The following is a 19,531-nucleotide window of genomic DNA, read 5'->3' on the forward strand; positions in this document are numbered from 1 at the left end:
AAATTCTTGATTCAACAGGATTTCATGCAAAGCAGACAAGATTTTTATTCCCCTGCCAGTGAGTGCTTTAGTAGCCTGGCTTTCAGGAGTGGATTTCTGTTCCTGCTTCTTTTCTTTCAGGCTGGGCCATCATTGTCCCCTCCATGGCAGTCAGCTCCCGTTGAGTTATATGACTGGAGAGTCTTCCTTTCCCTGTGTTTGCCACCGGGCCACCCCTCTCCTTCCCCACTGTCTCCTTCTCCCACCCCTTTCCCTGCCTCCCTCTCACTTTTCCTTATCGCCTTACACCTAGGTTACTCATTTAGTAGACTGGTACTCTCACTAGCATTTCTAGCCCTTTCTACCAGAGGAGATTCCAAGTTGTCCTTTATTGTTTTCTTTACATCCACCTCCTTTGTTTTCTCTCATGAAAATTAATAGTTTTTCACCCCATCTTGCCCTCAGGCCATCCTTCCTTGAGTTCCTTCTACAACCAGAATCTTTAAGACTTGACTGGCTGCTTTTGGCAGTGTCCCATGATGCTCCACCAAGCACAAGTACAGTAGATGATGAAGGACATCCCAGGTAAGCAGTCCTCCTCTGTGAACCTCCCTCAAAGTGGAACTTAATTTTCCCCTGTAGTGTTCAGGCTCCCTTCAGGAACAGCAGTAGAAAAAACTGAACCAGGTACTGGGAGCATCAAGATTGTGTATCCATATACATCCTAGAGGTTCTGAACAGCGTGAGGTTATGGCCCTTTAAGAATCTCACAGTTCCTTTCAGAAAAATGCACATTCATGTAAAAATTTGCAAGTAACATCAAAGAATTAAACTGGTCTCCCTGCAGCTCTTTTGGAGACCCACAGTGAACCCTGGATTAGCCGGTTTTAAAGAAAACAGTGTGTGTGTGTGTGTGTGTGTGTGTGTGTGTGCGCGCGTGTGCATGCATGTATGTTTTCTTTCAAAAGACATGTCAATTAATTTGTGAATTTACCCGGAGGATTTGAAAAAATAGATTCTGCAAATAAAATGACCAGTACATGACTCAGAAGCAGTCTTGTATTCTCCCCAAGGGAAGCCTTTTGAAGCACTGCCTCTTGCCAAATGCCTAATTTATTTGACTTACTCCTCAAAAAAACCCTAGGAAGATAGCAGTGGCTGTGGGTGGTGGAATCAAGGATTAGGATTAAATTGGATTAAATCAGAATTAGAACTAAACTCAGTACCTGCATGCTAGGCAGACATTCTAGCATTGATACAGCCCCAGGCCCCATTTCTGTTTGTTATTTCATTTTGAGATGAACAAGAGATAATAATATAGTTATGTTTAAATTTTTAAGAAGTAAAATAGAAATATTTGGAAACTGTAATAGTGGTAATGCCTCAACTGCAGTCTTTCCTATTAGATGACTATGACGTACTTTCTAGAATTTATTTCCTGTCTAATTTCCTGCATTTTTTCATTTCATAGGCCTCATTCACACTTGCTTTCCTGGGGTTATAGTCAGTTGATCCTACTTCTGATTAAACTTCCTGCAGACTTTACAACCAAAGAGAAAATGACTGACATCTGTAGGTGCTATGGGTAAGTGAGGATGTTTACAGGTTGGGATGCAGAAATATCTCTAGTCAGGGTCCTGCACTGCTGTCTCTATTTTATGCAAGGATTCAATTTGATGCTTAAATGTAACTTTTTTAATACTAAAATTTTTACTTTGTGTGTGGCCGTTTTGCCTGAATGAATGTCTGTGCACCACAGAGTCCAGAAGAGGGCATCAGAACTTCCTGGGACTGGAGTTACAGACAGGTCCTCCACAAGAGCAGCCAATGAGTTTAACTCCTGATCTGTCTTTCTAGCCCATGATTTAAGGGATAGTATTTAGGTGCTTGTACTCCCTCTGCTAATTGCTGAGTCAGTTCCCCCAGCTGATATTTATTAAGTCCACACCAGTTACAACAGATAAAAGACTTCCCAGAAGGGAGAGATCAGGATAGGTTTCCTGGTGAAGGGCTCAGGAGGAAGGGGGATTGGCAGTCAGCCCTGAAGGCTGTGAAGTGGGGTGAGTCTGCTGAGGGAAACAGGACAGGGTGAGAAACTGACACTGCCGATAGGAGGGGTTACTCACTGGCGGGTGCCCTCTGCTTCTGCTCCATTAGGAATGACAATTATGTTGATAATGACTGGGCAGGTGGCAGCTGGTGAGATCATGAGATACTCTTTAGGACTTAAACAATAAATAGCCGTTTGTTTTATTTTTAATTTAATTTTGGGAAGGTGGCAAGTGCATGCTATGTCATCTGTGTGGAAGTCAGAGAACAGCCTTCTAGTGTTGGTTCTCTTGTGCCATATGAGTTCAAGGGATAGAACTTGGGCTGTCAAGGTAGGCAGCATGTCCGCTAACCTGCTGACCCATCTCTCTGGCCATCTTTCAGACTCCCTGGAGATTATTTCTAGTGCTGTCCATGAAAAAGCAAAGCCTGCAGGAAGAGGTTCTGTGAATTATTGCAAGATGGAGGGTTGGTGATTAGGAAGCACGAAGGAGAAAGTCCATGGACTGGGATTTGGAGACACATTCTGTTTTTGTATTGAGTGGTAAAACCTGAAAAATAGGGCTAGCGATATGGTTCAGGGGTTAAGAGCACTGGCTACTCTTCCAGAGGGTCTAGGTTTGATTTTCAGCACAACCGTCTGTAGCTCCAATTCCAGTGGATCTGATATCTTCTTCTAGCCTCCCCAGGCACCAGGCACACATATGGAATATGCAGGCAAAGCAGCCTCATACATAATGAAAATAAAATTAAAAAACAAAACTACTTACAAAGTACATAAAGCTTTGTTTCTTACTCACACTAGATCCAGGTTGTCGAGTAGAAGTTTGTGTGATGATGGGAATCTTCCACTGCACTGCCCTCTAGCCACATGTGATCACCAATCTTTAATTACAAAGCTGACTTTTAGAGACTGGAGAGATGGTTCGGTGATTAAGAACACTTGCTGCTCATGCAAAAGATTTAGTTTCAATTCCCAGCTACGTGGAGGTTCGTAACTGATGTAATTTTAGACCTAGGGGATCTGATGCCTTCTTCTGACCTTTGGGGACACCAGACTCGTACATTATGCACAAACATATATCTAGACAAATATTTATACACATAATATATAAATAAATCTTGGGTTGTGTGGTGGTGGTGCACACCTTTAATCCCAGCACTTGGGAGGCAGACAGAGGCCTCTTTGTGAGGCCTTTGGCCTACAGTCAGCTCTTTGTGAGTTTGAGGCCAGCTTGGCCTACAAAGTGAGTTCCAGGACACCCAGAGCTATACAGAAAAACCCTATCTTGAAAAAAAATCAAACAAATACAAAGCAGTAAATACATACATACATACGTAAATCTTGGAATTGGGAAGATGGCTCAGGGGTTAAGAGTACTTCCTAAAGAGCCCAGGTTCAATTCCCAGCACTCACGTGGCAGTTCACAACTGTCTCTAACATCAGTTCCAGGGGATCCAGTACCTACTTTTGGACTCCTTGGGCAACAGGTACATGTGATACTCAGACATACATTTAAACAAAATACCCATACACATAAAAAATTTTAAAAGTTTTTAAAAATAGATAAATCTGAAAAAAAGACTTCAGAGCCAGAGGGTGGTGATGCATGCCTTTAATCCCAGCACTCGGGAGACAGAGGCAGGCAGATCTCTGAGTTTGAGGCCAGCCTGGCCTACAGAGCGAGTTCCAAGACAACCTGAACTACATAGAGAAACCCTGTCTCTAGAAACAAACAAAAACCAATTATCATAACAACAAATTAACTCTGAGTTTTAATTTTTATTTACTTTTACCTTAAGCTTTAAGGACCACATGGGGCTAATATGGACAGTGGCATTCATAGACATTCATGCACTTACTCCTTTTGTCAACTTTGTTCCCTTTAAGTTTCTGGCCTGGATATCTTACACTGTGTCTGGAGCTGGAGAGGAGGAGGGAGGCCTTCACCACCATTGTGTATCTGAACGACATAAGTCTGATGGAAGGGGACAAAGGTATAGAAATCCCAACTGCTAACTCCTCATTGTGGTGTTCTGGAAGTCTCTCCTCAGTGTTCAGCAAGCATATTTGAACATTTTAGTTGTTGTCTACACAGTTCGAGATAGCTGTTAAAATTGTGGGGACTTTGCCTGGTCTTTGGTATATTACAGCATCTTTTCTCTTTAACCACTGCTTTCTGTTGTGAGCACGCTACTCACGTTTTCATATGCTGTTGTGAAGGAGATAACTCCTGGGATGGAGTCTCACAACTGGTCCTCTGACTTTCATTCTTGCCCACTTTGAAGCTCTTTCTGTTTCAGCAGCCAGAATGAGTCTGAAAGAAGATTAGGACTGGAAGATGGCAAAGCAGGGAAGAGCACATGGTGTTCTTGCAGGGGATCAGAGTTTGCTTCCCATCCCCCCATGCTGGGTGCATCACACTCGCCTATGATCCTAGTTCCAGGGACTTTAACACCTTTTCTGCTTCTATGGACACCTGCACATGTGTTCTCACATATGTGTCTGTTTTCTTCCTTGTTGCATATCCAAAAAGTTTGAGGACGATTTTAATTCTGTGAATTCAGAAGGTTTGTGCTGAAGTGAAGAGACGCTGTTCTTGAATGTGTTTATTTTGCTGTGTTCTTACAGTTCTCACACTTCATGTATGGAGCTTGTGTGCTCTGTGTTTCTGTGTGCAGGGTGGATCCCCGAGACCTTGGAGGAATGGAAGCTTCTCTTACATCTACTACAGAACAGGAGCGCAAGGCCAACTCCTCAGGAGCCACTAAATGGGAGCCTGAGTGATGGGCCTGCTCCCATCAATGTGGGGAATGTGGCACTCCTGTTAGCTAAGGCTTTGGGCCCAGATCAGGCCTGGTCACTGCTACAGGAATGTGGTCTGGCCCTTGAGTTGTCAGCAAAGTTTACCAGAACCTGTGACATCCTGAGGATCGCTGAGAGAAGGCAGAGGTAATGCCAGCCTGCCATACACTGTCTGTGGTGTCTGAGCGTGTTACTTGAAACTTTCAGCAGTAGGTAGACGGGAGTGCAGAGATCATGTAATCTCAAGCCCTCACTAGCTCATGAGGAGACTGAGACACATCTGCTGATTATGGTGTAAAAGAGGAGGCCAAAGTAAAATTTTCCTCCTCACCATGATCAGGGTGCTCTTCAGGTTAATGTGAGTGCCCTACTATCATGCACCTCAGTTCTGTAAGAATGATATTGTTACTGGCCAGGCCTGGTAGCTTGGATCTGTGAGCTTGCCGCTTAGGAGGTCAGTGCTGGAAAACCACAAGTTCAAAGACACACAGGGGATTTAGTAAAATCCGTCTCAAAGGTGAAAAGGGGCTGAGCATGTAGCTCAGTAGTAGGGATTTAGTTATTATGTATTAAGCCCTGCGCTCAATATCCAGCTTAAAACACAGGGCAGAACACACACATGCACGCGCGCACACACACACATATACAAGCACACACGCACAGTTATTTTAGTTTAGTTTTTCTTTTTCTGTTTGTTGTAAAATAGATGTTGTAGAAACAACAAAAACCAAGGCAAGTGAGAAGGCACACACTTGTAATCTCAGCTCTGGGGAGGTGGAGACAGAAGGATTAGCAGTTCAAGGCCAGCCTAGACTGTATGAAGAAGAAAAGGAAAAAGCAAACCCATGTGAAAATGCCTTCTAGAGCATTTAGTCACTTAGTGTTGCATGTTGCTGGGCAGACAGTTTCCAGCATATTTTCCTCTGAATTGCTGTGTCATAGCTATTAAATACGCCTTCATTCCCATAGCCCTGGCTACTATCATTTGACTCTGTGTTGAGTCACAGTATAGGTTTAATGTCCCATAGCTAATATAGCTTGGAACACAAGCATTTCGGGTTTCAGAAATTTTTAGATTTGAGAATATTTTGGAATTTTACATTAGAGTTGCTCAACTGGTTTACATTTCCCTAACAACTGGTGGTAAGTGAATATTTATGCTTACTTTTATCCTTAGATAATTAAGTTCATTGCCCACTTTAGAATCAGGTTGCTAGTTTGACTGTGGAATTCTACTGTATTCCAAATGTCTAGGTGCCTCTTACCAGGTGGGATCTGCATATATTTTCTCCTATTCCAGATCGCTTGTTCATTCTGTTGATCCCTTTCTTTTCCCCAACACTGGTCACTGACCCCGAGGCCTCGTCCATGCTTGGCCACGTTCCAGTTCCCTGAGTGATGACGTCCTCGTCCACTCTGCTGGTTTTTGCCTGTGTCTTTTGACCACAGTGCTTGAATCCTCTTAAGTCTTTAGAGTTTTTGCTTTGCTATTAAGAATGAACTTGGACAACTGAATATGCTGTTTTCTTTTTGTGGGATTTCAGAGCATTGATACAAGGCATGCTTGAGAAATGTGACCGGTTCCTCTGGTCACAGCAGGCCTAGTGGGAGATCTTCCAGGACATTGTATCATTTTGATGACATGGACTCCTGCTCCAGGACCTTCAGAGGGCCTTGTCGCAGAAGGAGAGGGGATACCTGAAACCATGCCGATGCCAGACCTGCCATGCTGCTGCAGCTGCTGTTGCCACCGTCTCCACCTTGGCACGCGGCACTTGTGCCTCTCTGACCTCAAAGTTCATCAACCAGAGTTGGTCCTGGGACAAGTTGGTTGTTCACTGGGACAAGCGTGGGAGTGCTCGCTGCGTGTGTTTTCCGGCTTACACAGTGGTGTTCGCACTGTTCGTGCATCAGGGAATTGTGCTCTACTGTGGCAGCTCTGTTAGGGGCGGACACTTTGTTACACGAGGACAGATAATGTTATGAACTGGAGTTCAGTACTGTTTACACTGTCTGAGGCCATCTAGAAATCACTGAGGTAGGATTAGAACAATGACTTTTTTGTTGACAATATGTATTGAACGCTGAAGATTCAAACGAGAATTTTAAATAAAATTGCTCATATCTGAGTTGAACTCAATTTAGAGTATTTTTCTAGTATTTGATATGTTTTCTATTCTAAATCTATACACATTGACTAATCATTGGAAATATATTTGTTGCGGAATTTCCTGTTGGCCTGGTGCCAGAGAGCAACTAACACCTAGCCCCAATCCATCCTTTGTGTTACAGATACCTTCTGTTGCCCTATGTAGATATTGTCTGAGAGTTTCCCAAGGATACAAACCTTATGCAAAACTTGATTTGGAGGAACCCAGAAAACCATGATATGATTTATCGAGAGTTTGCATTTGGCTGTATATTTGGAAGCTTCAGTCGGGTTGTTTTGAGCATAAGAAAATCAACTGGCGCTGCTCCCGTTGCAGTGGCGGGGGTGGCTAGCGGCGTCAGAGCTCGCTAGGGGGGGTTGAGGGCTTCTGGTGGGTGTCGGTGTTGGGAGGCGGCGAGAGTCGGCCTAAGCCCGTGTCGTGAGGACGCGAGGGCTTGCTCTGGAGGGTGCTGCCACCTTCCGCGTCCACGCCGTGAGGAGTGCAGCCCGGACACTCCCGCAACCCCTCCGTCTCCGCACTCGCAGGCCTCGAGGCTGCGGTGGCCACCGAGACAGCGCCGCACCTCCCCCACCCCTTTCTCTCGTTCCCCCGCCCGGACCAGCTAATGGGCACCTCCCGGGACGGGCCCTGGTAGTGGCAACCGCCTGTGTGCCACTGAAAATCGTGCCGATGCCTGGCATACTGCATAAATGGAAGCAGGGTACCGCGAGATACTACTCGACAACGAATCAAATTCAGCGATGACAGAGTATGCAAGAGCCACTTTCTCAACTGTTGTCCCCATGATATCCTTTCTGGAACTAAATATCTAGAATAAAGAAAGGATTTCCAGATTACTCTTTCATAAGCAGTGAAGAATGGATCTTGGAGAATGCCTGAAAGTCCATGACCTGGCTCTAAGAGCAGATTATGAAATTGCATCCAAAGAACAGGACTTTTTCTTTGAACTTGATGCCATGGATCATCTGCAGTCCTTCAATGCAGATTGGGATCGAAGAACTGAAGTGTCTAAGAAAAGATTAGCAGAAACACAAGAAGAGATAAGTGCTGAAGTGGCAGCAAAGGCTGAACGTGTTCATGAGTTAAATGAAGAAATAGGTAAATTGTTGGCCAAAGTGGAACAACTAGGAGCTGAAGGAAATGTGGAAGAATCTCAGAAAGTCATGGATGAAGTGGAGAAAGCACGAGCAAAGAAAAGAGAAGCAGAGGAAGTTTATCGGAATTCTAAGCCAGCTTCCAGTTTCCAGCAGCAGAAACTTCGAGTCTGTGAAGTTTGTTCCGCATATTTAGGTCTTCATGATAATGACAGGCGACTTGCTGATCATTTTGGGGGTAAACTGCACCTGGGATTTATTGAAATAAGAGAGAAACTCGAAGAATTAAAGAGAGTTGTAGCTGAGAAGCAGGAGAATAGAAACCAGGAACGTCTGAAACGAAGAGAAGAGGGAGAGAGAGAAGAATGGGAAAAACTGAGGAGATCTAGATCTAGAGAGCATCGTAGACACCGATCTCGCTCCATGTCACGAGACGCAAGAGGAGGACTCAATCCAAGTCTCGAGAGAAACGACATCGCCACAGGTCCCGTTCCAGTAGCCGCAGCCGCAGCCACCAGAGAAGTCGGCACAGTTCTAGAGATAGGAGCAGAGAGCGATCCAAGAGGAGTTCTGGTCTCCGCTATAAGTGAGTTATCTATATGAATCTTGTCTTGGCAGCAGTTCCCACAGATCCTCAAAAGAAAGATTCAGAGACCAAGACTTAGCATCACGTGACAGAGACAGATCACCTCGTGACCGAGATCGAAAAGATAAGCGGTCCTTTGAGAGTGCTAATGGCAGGTCAGAAGACAGGAGGAGCTCTGAAGAGCGGGAAGCCGGGGAGATCTAATTAGCCGTGTATACATCTTCAATCCTTAAGCTTCCTATGGAGTTAACGTGCTATTATTTAGTTCACAGCCATTGGGGTGACAGTTCTAGATGCTGATCCAGGCTAGATATGAACCTATTTTCCTTGATAAAGCCTAAAACTACATCCATAGTTTCTGGTGAACCTGTAATACCATTCTGAACGTACAGTTTTACATAATAAGACGCTGATCTCTATTCTTTCAAGTAGGAGTGATAGTGTATGAATTGTGTTAATGCCTTACAATTTTTGAACATCTGTAAAATTCTGTCTTCCTTTCTATTCCAAACAGCAGCAGCTTTGGGAATTTTTCTTTATAATTCTTCTTCCTTTGACTTTTGTATCTCCTAATACCTGTGTCTCCAACTGTAAGAGAAAAGGGGGAAGGGAAGCAATATAACTTCTGTTCTAAGGTTCTGTTCACCTCAATTACTAGTTGATTATAGTTGAGCATTTCTACCGGATTGTGTGCTGGTGAAACTTACACAGGGCTGTCTTGTTTGGGGCCCTATTAGAGTTGGAAGTTGAACAGCTGTTGCGTTACTTTTGCTTTTTTATTGAAAGTTTGTAACCAGACTTGTCTTTATTTTTTTTTTTTTTTGTTCTATTAAAACTGCTATGTTCAGTACATTGAGGGGGGATGGGACAGGGACTGTTTCATAACAAGCACTTGTTTTATTGTGTGTGTGTGAGTGTGTGGAGTATAAATGCTATACTCTTAATTGTAAAAATAATAAAAGGAAAAGAAACAATCAAAAAAAAAAAAGAAAACCAACTGGCTAACGTGTAAATATGGGAAAAGTAAAAATGCCCTGGGTGAAGGGAAAGTGCTTCAGTCCACTGAGGGTGGAGGCCCTGCGGCCGCCAAAGGCTTAAGTTCATTCTAGGGGTGTCTCTCTCTGAGTCTTCATTACACGGACTTGTGAACCCACACCTGTGCTGTGACATCATGACTGTAATTTTTAAAGAGAGTTACTCAATAGCATCACGCACTTTTTCTTTCTTTTTTTTTTTTTTTTTTTTGGAAAGAGGATCTTTCTTTATAACCCTAGATACCCTGGATTTTGCTAGGCCAGATATATCAGGCTGGCCTCAACCTTAAGAGATCCTCTGCTTCTGCATTCTGAGTGTGAGTGTTAGGATTAAAGGTATGTGCCATTGCCATCACCACATACACACACACACACTTAAAAATTATTATTTTTGAGACAGGGTTTCTCTGTAGCTTTGGAGTCTGTCCTGGAACTAGCTCTTGTAGGCTGGTCTCAAACTCACAGAGATCCGCCTGCCTCAGCGCCCCCGAGTGCTGGGATTAAAGGTGTGTGCCACCCAAGAGAAAGTCAAACACTAGTATAAATTAAAACAAATGATTATATTATATAAGCCATATAAACAGTTATTTATGAGGTAATAAATTCATTGGTAATAAATGATGAAGGTTTTGTTTGAATAGAACATGAACCTGAGACTTACTTCTGAGCAGTTTGCAGGAATGTGTTGGGTAAATCCAGTGTGAAATGGTGTTAGACACACTGAATAAGCAACCTCTTTCTTTTTCCTCATTAATAACAAGCTAGGTGTCATACCCACCCACAACCTTGGGTATGATCTGGCAGGTGGACTGAAGTAACTGTCAGGAAACAAGGCTCCACAGAGTTGCTTAGAGTTTTGTGAAGCGTGGCAGTCCTTTCCTCTGGCAGCGCCCGGGTTTGGGTCTGCCAGCTTATGCTGATTATGAGACTGTATTGAGGTGATAGGAGCAAGTTCTCCATCACTTTTCAGCCCCACAGCACATCTCAAGGCAAGCAGATGCCAAGAACCGGCATGGCTGCCATCCTGTCCTCATCTCCCCGACTAGGGCAAGTTACCACATCCTTATTTCCAACGAGGATGCCTGGCCCACATCACCTGAATTCATCTTCCATGGCAAAGAGAAAAGAATCCTCTTCATCCAAACACCGACACTGGAACAGTCTGAGCATGAGGCAGTGTTTTCACATCTGTCATTTGCCGAAAAGTTCCAGACGCACTTGACCACTCTGTAGTGAGCCCCTGTCTAGAGAAGAAAGAAGAGAGGAAAACGTGAGCTTAGAGCAGAGCAGTTCCCAACAGAACATCCGGTTCCTGTGAGCAGGTTCAAACAGGTGAAGGAGAGGGGAGAGCTCTGTCTCAGAGCTTGGGCACAAGGAATTGGGGGCTGAATAAATGAGTCTGGGAAGACAGAGGTGGCAGGGTGGCTTGAGCAAGCTCAAACTGGCCTTGAGGGTAATGTGGTCGTGGACTTGACTCCAGGAGACTGAAGTACTGGGGGCCAGGTCCATGGTCAGATTGCTGCTGCAGAGTGAGGGCCCAGGTGAGGCTCTAGATTTTCATGCAGTGCAGGAAATGAAAACAAAAGGCCAGAGAAAGATGAGCGGATAAAGCAAGCCTTCCAGGTTTGATACATAGGAGGTTCTTTAAACCAGCACACTGCGGGAGAAGGTGGCTCAGTGGATAGCACTTGTCTGAGAAGCAGGAAGACTGGAGTTTGGATTCCCAGAGCCCACATAAGAGCTGGGCATGTGTGGTAGCCACCTGTAACCCCAGTGCCCAGGGAGCAAGGAGAGGAGCAGGAGCAGGCCAGCTGCAGCTTGAGAGAGAACCGACTCACTAGACAGTGCAGAGTGACAGCGGAAGACACCCATGCTGGTTAGTCTCCGTCAACTCCACACAACCTGAGCCAATGAACAGTGTTCCTCTGTGGTCTCTGCTTCAGCGACTGCTCCAGGTTCCTGCCTTGGCCTCCGTTGGTGGTGGACTGTAACCGTAAGCCTAGTGTATCCTTTCCCCACTACTGGTCAAAGTGGTGATGACAGCAACAGAGAAGCAAAGTAGGACATCCCCACCATCAACAGAGTCTCCTAGACCTGCACACACTCGCCAGCATGAGCACACACACGTCGTTGCTAGGGTTACTGTTGCTATGATGAATCATGACCAAGGCATGCTGGGGAGGAAAGGGTTTATTTGGCTTACACCTTCACATCATAGTCCAGCACTGAAGGAACTCAAACAGGGCGGGAACCTGGAGGCAGGAGCTGATGCAGAGGTCATTGAGGGGGTGCTGCTTACTGGCTTGTTCATCATGGCTTGTTCAGCCTGCTTCCTTATAGAACCCAGGATCATCAGTTCAGGAATGGCACCACCACGTTGGGATTGGCCCTCACCCACCAATCACTAATTAAGAAAATGCCCTACAGCCATATCTTTTTAATGTTTGTGCATTCAAGTTACACAACCTACAGCTGGATCTTTTCGAGGTGTTTTCTCAATGGAGATTCCCTCCTCTCTGATGACTCTAACTCGTGTCAAATTGACATCAAACCAGCCAGCACTACTAGTACACTCCCACACAACATACTCAGCTAAAAAATTTAAGGAGCATGGTCTGGTGACACATGCCTGTAATTCCAGAACTTGTGAGCCTGAGGCAGGAGGATCCCTTGAGTTCAGGACCGGCTTGAGTAACATTGTGAGACCCCATCTCAACAACCACCACCGCTCAGCTTGTGACAAGTAGAACATGTGGACAGAGAAGTCCATTCCCTAGTTCGGAAAGGTGAGGTCATCTGTCTTTTAACTGCAATATGGGGGAAACATCCAGAGTGTAAGCATCCAAAGAAGTGCTGAGGGAAGACCCCAGCCTCAGTCTGTAAAAGCAAAGAGCATTTAGTAATACCTGCATACGTGGGGTCATTCTCTTGTACAATATGGTGATGACCCCAGAGGAGCATGCAAGTTCCTTCTAAGTACAGCAAAGGGGCGTTTCAGGAGCAGTTAGGTCATTTCACATATAATTGGGTAAGCAAATAGCCATCGCATTAGTATACCTTCAATTGGCTGAAACTGTCTTACCATTTTGGACATATGCACAAGATTGGGCAAGTTTGGATGTGACTCAGATGGGGGCTGCTGGATTTGTCCTTGAAGCATGGTGATGCTGACCTGACTTAGGCCTCTGTTTGTTCTCTCTCATCCCTGAGTGCAAGGGTATCGTGGATAAATTGCCTTTCTCAGAGAATGGAGACCTAAGCTCGTTGTGGGAGTGGGAGAGTTTAACCCTTCAAGAGTTCCTATCTAAGGAGGAAAGTGCCCAGACTCCTCAGGAGTGTGAGGTTTGTCCAGACAGAAAAGGTTTAGAAGGACAGTGGCTTTTCCCCCTGAACAGAGATGTCAAAGGCTACAGAAAGAGGTTGCATCTTGGTGTTGATGCTGTGTCTGTCTGTATTCCCAGACACAGTTTTTCCTGGGACATTTCTCTGGACTCAGTGCAAGTCAAGCAGAGGTATGCTTGCTGGTTTTGTGTCAACTAGACACAGGATAGAGTCACTAGAGAAGAGGAAGCCTCAAGTAAGATAATGCCCCTATATAGCTATATGCATTTTCTTAATGATTAATGGGTGAGGGCTGATCCCATCATGGGTGCTGCCATCCCTGGGCTGGTGGTCCTGGGTTCTATAAAGAAGTAGACTGAGCAAGCCATGAGGGGCAAACCAGTGAGCAACATCCCTTCAACAGCCTCTGCATCAGCTCCTGCCTCCATGTTCCTGCCCTGTTTTGAGTTCCTGTCCTGACTTCCTTCAGTGATGGGCTATAATGTGGAAGTGTAAGACAAACAAACCCTTTCTTCTCTATGCTGTTTTGGTCATAGCACTTTATCACAGAAATAGTGACCCTAAGGCAAGAGGGAACTACTTTGCAATATTTCTTAGGATGGAGAAGTAGTGTGATACTGGATTTGTATGTGTTGAGTAATGAGCAAGATCAAGGTGTGTAGGAGAGACCCAGCCAATCACCTTGCTAGAAGGGGGCGGGGTCCCCCGAGGATATTGTTTACTTATAAAGATTGCGGGCGCGCTCCCAACCGCCCCTTCTGCTTTCCTGTTCTCTGCGGGAACCTGTGGCTCTGTAAGTCTATTTCCCCATTAAAGCTGCATATATTATTGCAATCTGTCTGCATTCATTTACGCCGCTACAAAGGTGATAGCTGCAGGGTTAGCAGGGACCAGTCCCTATGGTTTTGTTCCTGGTCTCCAGAGACAAGGACATTGAGAACTAAGGCTGGGGAGATCAGAACAGGTGACTGGACATGGTTGACAGGGAGTAATGGCATGTCATGGAGAGGTCTGAAAATGACAACCTATACCCAGAGCACAAGGGCCCAGAGAAGGGATCATGGTAGATTCTGGGCCAGTGGGGTCTTCCCTGTGTAATCCTAGAAATGACCTTCATGACAGACGCTCAGGCTCAGCTCCACTTCCTTGTTAGTGTTTATTACCCTCTTCTCAGGCAAGTAGTTACCACTGCAAGAATAACAGTTTTGAAACTCGTGGTCTGTATGTATGTGAGGTACCTACTGTGTGTTCCCCAGCAACTTCAGTGATCATGGGAAGGAAGAACCCCACATCCTCTCCCCAGAGTCTGCAGCACAGCCTCCTGAGGCTGAAGGGAGGATGCTCAGTATTTTTCTGGCAGGCCTTTGGGTCTGTAGTGATTGGGATCTTTGCCACTGCCACCCCATCCATTGGCTTCCCGGTCAGTCCTGGAATCCTCATGTCCGTGGCCTGTGAAACTCTGAATGCCCTCTCTTGCATCACGAGGAGAAACAGACATGGAAGAAATCCACCACCAAGCTTCTTAGTCGCAGTACAACCTCCCAGTTCCCCCACTGGAACTGTAGGAGGAAATGAGGAAGGGTCAGGAAGGAGGGGCTGAGGCACTGGTCAGCCCACACTGGATGAACATAACCAGAAACACTGGTGATGATGAGAGTCATTTCCTGTCTACATTCGGGAGAAGCCCATATAGCCTGGCTGTATGCTCACTGTCCACAACCAGGGTCTACACTGGGCACAGATGGAGACAGTAGCTGGATGAGCAAGAGGAGGAGGGTTCACAGATTAGCATGACACTCTCCAGAGCTCACCTTCTATTGCTTCCTCAGAATCAATCCCTTCTCCGCAGACCCAGCGTCCCAGCAGTCTGTGTTTACCTGAGAACTTCAGCAGACCCCGTCGGGCAGCATCATAGTTCCCTCTAGCATGGAAGTATTTGTCTGCACCTATCCAGTTGGCCTCCCTCATGTCAGTGTAGGCTCGCCACATGTCCCTAGTGCCTGGGTGGGAAAGACAACAGGAACATGACCCAAAGACTCTGCCAATGACTTAGAGAGGATGAAAAGGAATAAAGGAACTCATGGGTTGAGGCTGTGGTCAGAGCAGCCTGAGACCATGCATGGGAGATCATTTCCTCATCCTCTCTGGCTTCTCCTAGTAACTCTGGAGGGCCACTGGGGGCACACCAGCCCTGGGTTGTCTTTCTTCCACAGTGCTGCTGTGAGCTGCCCCTCACCTGGGGGGAAGCAGACAACAAGGCAGGGCAGTGTCATTACGTAGCAGGGCGTGTCAGCTTCAGCCCTGTAGAAGTGTTTGCCACAGAGTCGTTAGCTTCTACCACCAGACCCCACAGCTCGTTTCCCCAGTAGTGCAACCTAGTGTAGCTAGAGCCACTGAAAATGTCCCTCGGAGCACACCGCCTCCAAGCAAGGGCCAGTGTTTCTGGATGCAGCTACCCCTGGCTAGGAAGTTCCATCTTGAGGTGACTGTTAGTACACAGAAGGCAGAGGAGGGCTGCACACGGGGAGCATTGGCTCTGATCCCTAAGAATTCTGTCCTGACAGAGAGTGTGACCACAGTGACACCGCCGTCTCCGCCCTTTGATTAGACTGCACAGGTGCTGTGCTGTCCCGAGGGAGCTTTGGAGCAAAGATCTCAGCTGTGGCTGCAGGTTCAGATCCCGGGAGGAGACACTGAGAGTCTCCATACTAGGCCACACTCAAGGCCAATCTTGAGACTAGATACAGGGGGAAGACAGGTCTAGCCCTAGGTGGTGTTACTGCTCTCTTGGTGATGCCACTGTACCTCACATTGTTCACAATGTACTTAGGAAGTGTCAGGCAGACTCGGCAGACAGGATCGGCCTCAAGCACAGGTGGGTTGTGATCTCTGCTCGGCCTCCTGCTGTAGGTAATGCATATTCAGAAGTCTTGCAGGAGTCTCTGGTCCATCCGGCCAAGCAGGACAGTGAGTGCTCAGGAGACCAATAGAGGTCATGTGTCATGCCCCCTCCCAACCAGTCTCACCTCGGTAAACTTCACCCAGGAATGAAAACCAGCTCTGACTGCTGACTTCCAGGACAGGGAGCAGGAACTGAGTTCAGTGAGACGCTTCATCCTGCTGAAATGAAAAGACGGGCCCAAGGAGCTGCTCTCAGACTGGTACCTCATCCCCAGGCATCTCCTCCACAGAGGCCCTGGTTGGTAGTGTCCTAGCAGTGGCCCCTGAAGACCTCACAGCAGGACCCACCTCAGAGCACAAGGTCTCAGTTCTGACCCCACCACGCCTGCTGAACTAGCTCTGTTGAGGAAGGCAGCACGGATGGAGCTGCAGAAGCAGGGACCAGGTCCTCACTTCCTCCCGGAGCCTGATTCAGCAGTGAGCATTTCCCACGTCCCCTCTGCCCAGAACAAACTCCACCCCAAGTGAATGGAAGCGAGGAGGCTCCCTTGAGAGGAAAGCTCACTTGCTGAAACACAGCAAGTTTCTGTGCATGGGTTTGTCTGTCACCTGGTGTCTGGTGGGCAGAGCCTGGTGGGTTATGGTTGTCAGGGAGAGGAGGCTGGTACTAATGCTGAGCCTCCCTGCTGGGGTCAGGGACAGAGAGGGACAGGCATGGTGCCTGCGAATTTCCCAGCAGGTGGTTTCTTCTACAAGACTGCAACAGAAATCTTCCTTCATCCCCAGGTCATTTCCCCTAATTGTGCAAATGAGCACACACTACAGCTTTGTCTTCACAGTCTTCTGCGTCAGCATGGATGCTGGTTAATACTGACCAAACTGAGGATGCTGAGAGGCAAGGGGTGGCCATCTCAGATGATCAGGGCTGCTACCAAAAGGAGTCAGAATAATTCCTGCAGCCAGCGCTTGCATTCCCAGACACTGCCTCAGGTTGGGTTTTTTTTTTTTTTTTTTTTTTGAACCTAAGACTGACACCTTCAGCCATTCCTTTCTTCTCTCTCTCTCTCTCTCTCTCTCTCTCTCTCTCTCTCTCTCCCTCCCCCCCTCCCCCCCTCTCTCTCTCTCTCTCTCTCTCTCTCTCCCTCTCTCTCTCCCTCCCTCTCCCACTCTCCTTCCCCCATTCCTCCTTCCCTCCTCTTGTTTTTGAGACAGGGTTTTACTGTATAGCTTTAGCTGCCCTGGAACTCATTCTGTAGACTAGGCTGGCCTAGAACTCAGATTCACCTGCCTTAGCCTCTGAGTGCTGGCATTAAAGGCGTGTGCCACCTTGGCATGGCTGACCTTAAATCTTTTTGAGTTCACGGCTAAACTAAAATTGCAAAACTGCTCAGCCAGCCAAAGCAGACATTACATGCTTTCCAGGCCCACTCAGCTCTCAGCACTTAGGGAGGGCACCTCTCCCTCCACCTTCTTGATAATATGACAGGTAGATCAACTAAACTGTCCCACAGGGACAAGATACTAGAGGGGCCCTACTCCTTCCTCAGCTCAGTCCTAGGAAGGAGCACAAAGTCAGGTCAAGGCTTTTGGGAGTAAGGAACTAAGAAACCAACAGAAAGGAGGAAGGAAGTACCATCTTTCACAGAAAACAGTACCCATTGGTTGGGGGGATGTTGGGTACTGTGCATAAGAACAGATCACAATGGAACCCACTTCAAGAGTTTATTAAGAGGAGGAGAGAAGAAGGTGTTCAGTCTGGGAAGAGAGCATGGAGTGGGCATGTCCAGCTTTGAAAGGCTGTCTAGCACATGTGCTCAGGGGCTCACATAGACACGTCACATGTAGATCACATGACCACACTGTACATAAATCACATAGGGCTTGAGGGCCCTGGGTGGCTATGTAAGTTGCCTGAACGCTTGATGGCTCATGTGCAGCTGTGGAACTGGAAGTGCCAGAGCTTGGGGTGGCTAGGCATTGTGCCAGAGCACTGGCAACTTTGGGTGATGGAAGTAACATTTCACACTTTTGTTTATTATAAAAACTGGGGGGCTAAGGGTAGCAGATGGGCATGAATGGAGGAGTTGGGTCCCTCAAGACTGCTTCCTGCTGATTTGTGGCCACTGAAATCTTGGAGAATTTGAGAAAGTTGGGATGCTGGTCACGTCCTGGGGTAGCTGGTTACTTCAGTGTTTTTCAGTCTTTGAGGAACTGTCCAGCTGACAGCTTGGAGCCGACAAGATACTGGCAAGACAGAAGATTATGTTTAGAAAAAAATGTGATCCTGGTAGAGGAAGGTCCTAAGATGGATGGGTGTTACCCAGGGTTCCCCATATGGAGGAGGGAGTTTTCCAGGGATTCCAAGAGCAGGGAAAAGTTAAATGATACTTGCTGTGGGAACTCTTTCAACCAACAGTCTTTAAGATACCGGCCTACTTTGGGCATGGTGTCACGTACTATAAATGTGCGGGCCTCTTGGATTTGGTTCCAGTTCCTGGTGCATACATGTTGGGGTGAGCTGCTTGTTTGTCCTGGCTGCCCAGAACTGAAATAATCACACAGAAACAATATTAATTAAAACGCTGCTTGGCCCATTAGCTCTAGCTTCTTATTGGCTAACTCTTTTTTTAAAATATTTATTTATTTATTATGTATACAATATTCTGTCTGTGTGTACGTCTGCAGGCCAGAAGAGGGCACCAGACCTCATTACAGATGGTTGTGAGCCGCCATGTGGTTGCTGGGAATTGAACTCAGGACCTTTGGAAGAGCAGGCAATGCTCTTAACTGCTGAGCCATCTCTCCAGCCCCCTATTGGCTAACTCTTACATCTTAATTTAAACCATTTCCATTAATCTGTATATCACCACGAAGTCATGGCCTACCAGCAAAGTTTCAGCACATCCATCTCAGGCAGCGGCTCCACGGTGTCCCTTCGACTCTACCCTCCTTTCTCTCAGCATTCAGTACTGTCCTCCCTGCCTACCTAAGTTCTGCCCTATCAACAGGCCAAGACAGATTCTTTATTCATTAATGGTAATCACAACACACAGGGGACTCCCACATCGCATACAGAGGACTGTGGATTCCTATTCTTTCTGTGAGCTTATTTTCAGAAAAATAAACCTTTGTTACACTCCATTCCGGGCTATTGTGGAACTCTTTTGTATGTTAACAAATTGGCACCAACATGATCTGTATTCATGCTACTGCTGGGCCCTGCCCAGGCCCCCACAACCTTCTTCCACCCCTCTGGGCAGCTGAGCAAGGTTCAGCTGGACGGGCCTGCTGCGGTGATTTGGCAGTTTCCCACTGCCCATGCCCACGTGGCCTGGTCCCACCTACAAAGTCGTTGACTTACTGCTGCCCGCTCTTTCTGTTGCAACTCCTCCATGGCTTCTCTGGCTTCTGCCAGGCCTGCTCTGGTCAGGCTGAGCTCAGACTCCAGGAACAGGAGCTCTAACCCTGCACCTGCAGGCTTGCCTTCCCAGTTCGTACTCATGAATACCTGGCCTGAGCTCTGGGTTCCTTGATATTCCGACCAACTCAAGCCTCCATATGCAGATGTG

At 46.7% G+C, this 19,531-nt stretch overlaps 3 protein-coding genes and 1 long non-coding RNA gene across 6 annotated transcripts in view; 2 read left to right on the forward strand and 2 right to left on the reverse strand.

Annotated features, from left to right (window-relative positions):
* The window catches only part of Hps5 (HPS5 biogenesis of lysosomal organelles complex 2 subunit 2), a 41,556-nt gene extending 34,582 nt beyond the window's left edge, over positions 1 to 6,974 (forward strand). For 2 of the 3 annotated variants that reach the window (XM_050130807.1, XM_050130806.1), the window contains 5 exons: positions 445 to 564; positions 1,451 to 1,564; positions 3,920 to 4,026; positions 4,711 to 4,981; positions 6,379 to 6,974. In XM_050130807.1, coding sequence (XP_049986764.1) covers positions 445 to 564; positions 1,451 to 1,564; positions 3,920 to 4,026; positions 4,711 to 4,981; positions 6,379 to 6,439 — 673 coding nt within the window. In that variant the 3' untranslated portion in view covers positions 6,440 to 6,974. Of the gene's footprint in view, positions 1 to 444; positions 565 to 1,450; positions 1,565 to 2,833; positions 3,019 to 3,919; positions 4,027 to 4,710; positions 4,982 to 6,378 lie in introns of those variants that run through there. The other variant, XM_050130808.1, reaches the window with a different exon arrangement.
* Positions 6,975 to 7,858: 884 nt separating this feature from the next.
* LOC126493718 (putative RNA-binding protein Luc7-like 2) lies at positions 7,859 to 9,618 on the forward strand. The gene is given in 3 exon segments (XM_050130810.1): positions 7,859 to 8,529; positions 8,532 to 8,685; positions 8,721 to 9,618. Coding segments are annotated over 3 exon segments (990 nt in total). The 5' UTR covers positions 7,859 to 7,862; the 3' UTR covers positions 8,890 to 9,618.
* Positions 9,619 to 14,357: 4,739 nt separating this feature from the next.
* Positions 14,358 to 16,177, reverse strand: Saa1 (serum amyloid A1). The gene is given in 5 exon segments (XM_050130823.1): positions 14,358 to 14,579; positions 14,779 to 14,787; positions 14,957 to 15,061; positions 16,088 to 16,141; positions 16,144 to 16,177. Coding segments are annotated over 5 exon segments (378 nt in total). The 3' UTR covers positions 14,358 to 14,403.
* A 1,577-nt stretch (positions 16,178 to 17,754) lies between these two features.
* On the reverse strand, positions 17,755 to 19,398 carry LOC126493731 (uncharacterized). The gene is made up of 3 exons (XR_007589868.1): positions 19,324 to 19,398; positions 18,420 to 18,507; positions 17,755 to 18,206 (listed from the first exon to the last, which is right to left on the reverse strand). It is a non-coding gene; the product is annotated as an uncharacterized lncRNA (long non-coding RNA).
* Positions 19,399 to 19,531: the final 133 nt, after the last annotated feature.

This window comes from Alexandromys fortis, unplaced genomic scaffold (genome assembly GCF_014885135.2).
Source record: "Alexandromys fortis isolate MF-2015 unplaced genomic scaffold, M_Fortis_MF-2015_v1.1 scaffold_359, whole genome shotgun sequence".
In the NCBI taxonomy this organism is placed as follows: Eukaryota; Metazoa; Chordata; class Mammalia; order Rodentia; family Cricetidae; genus Alexandromys; species Alexandromys fortis.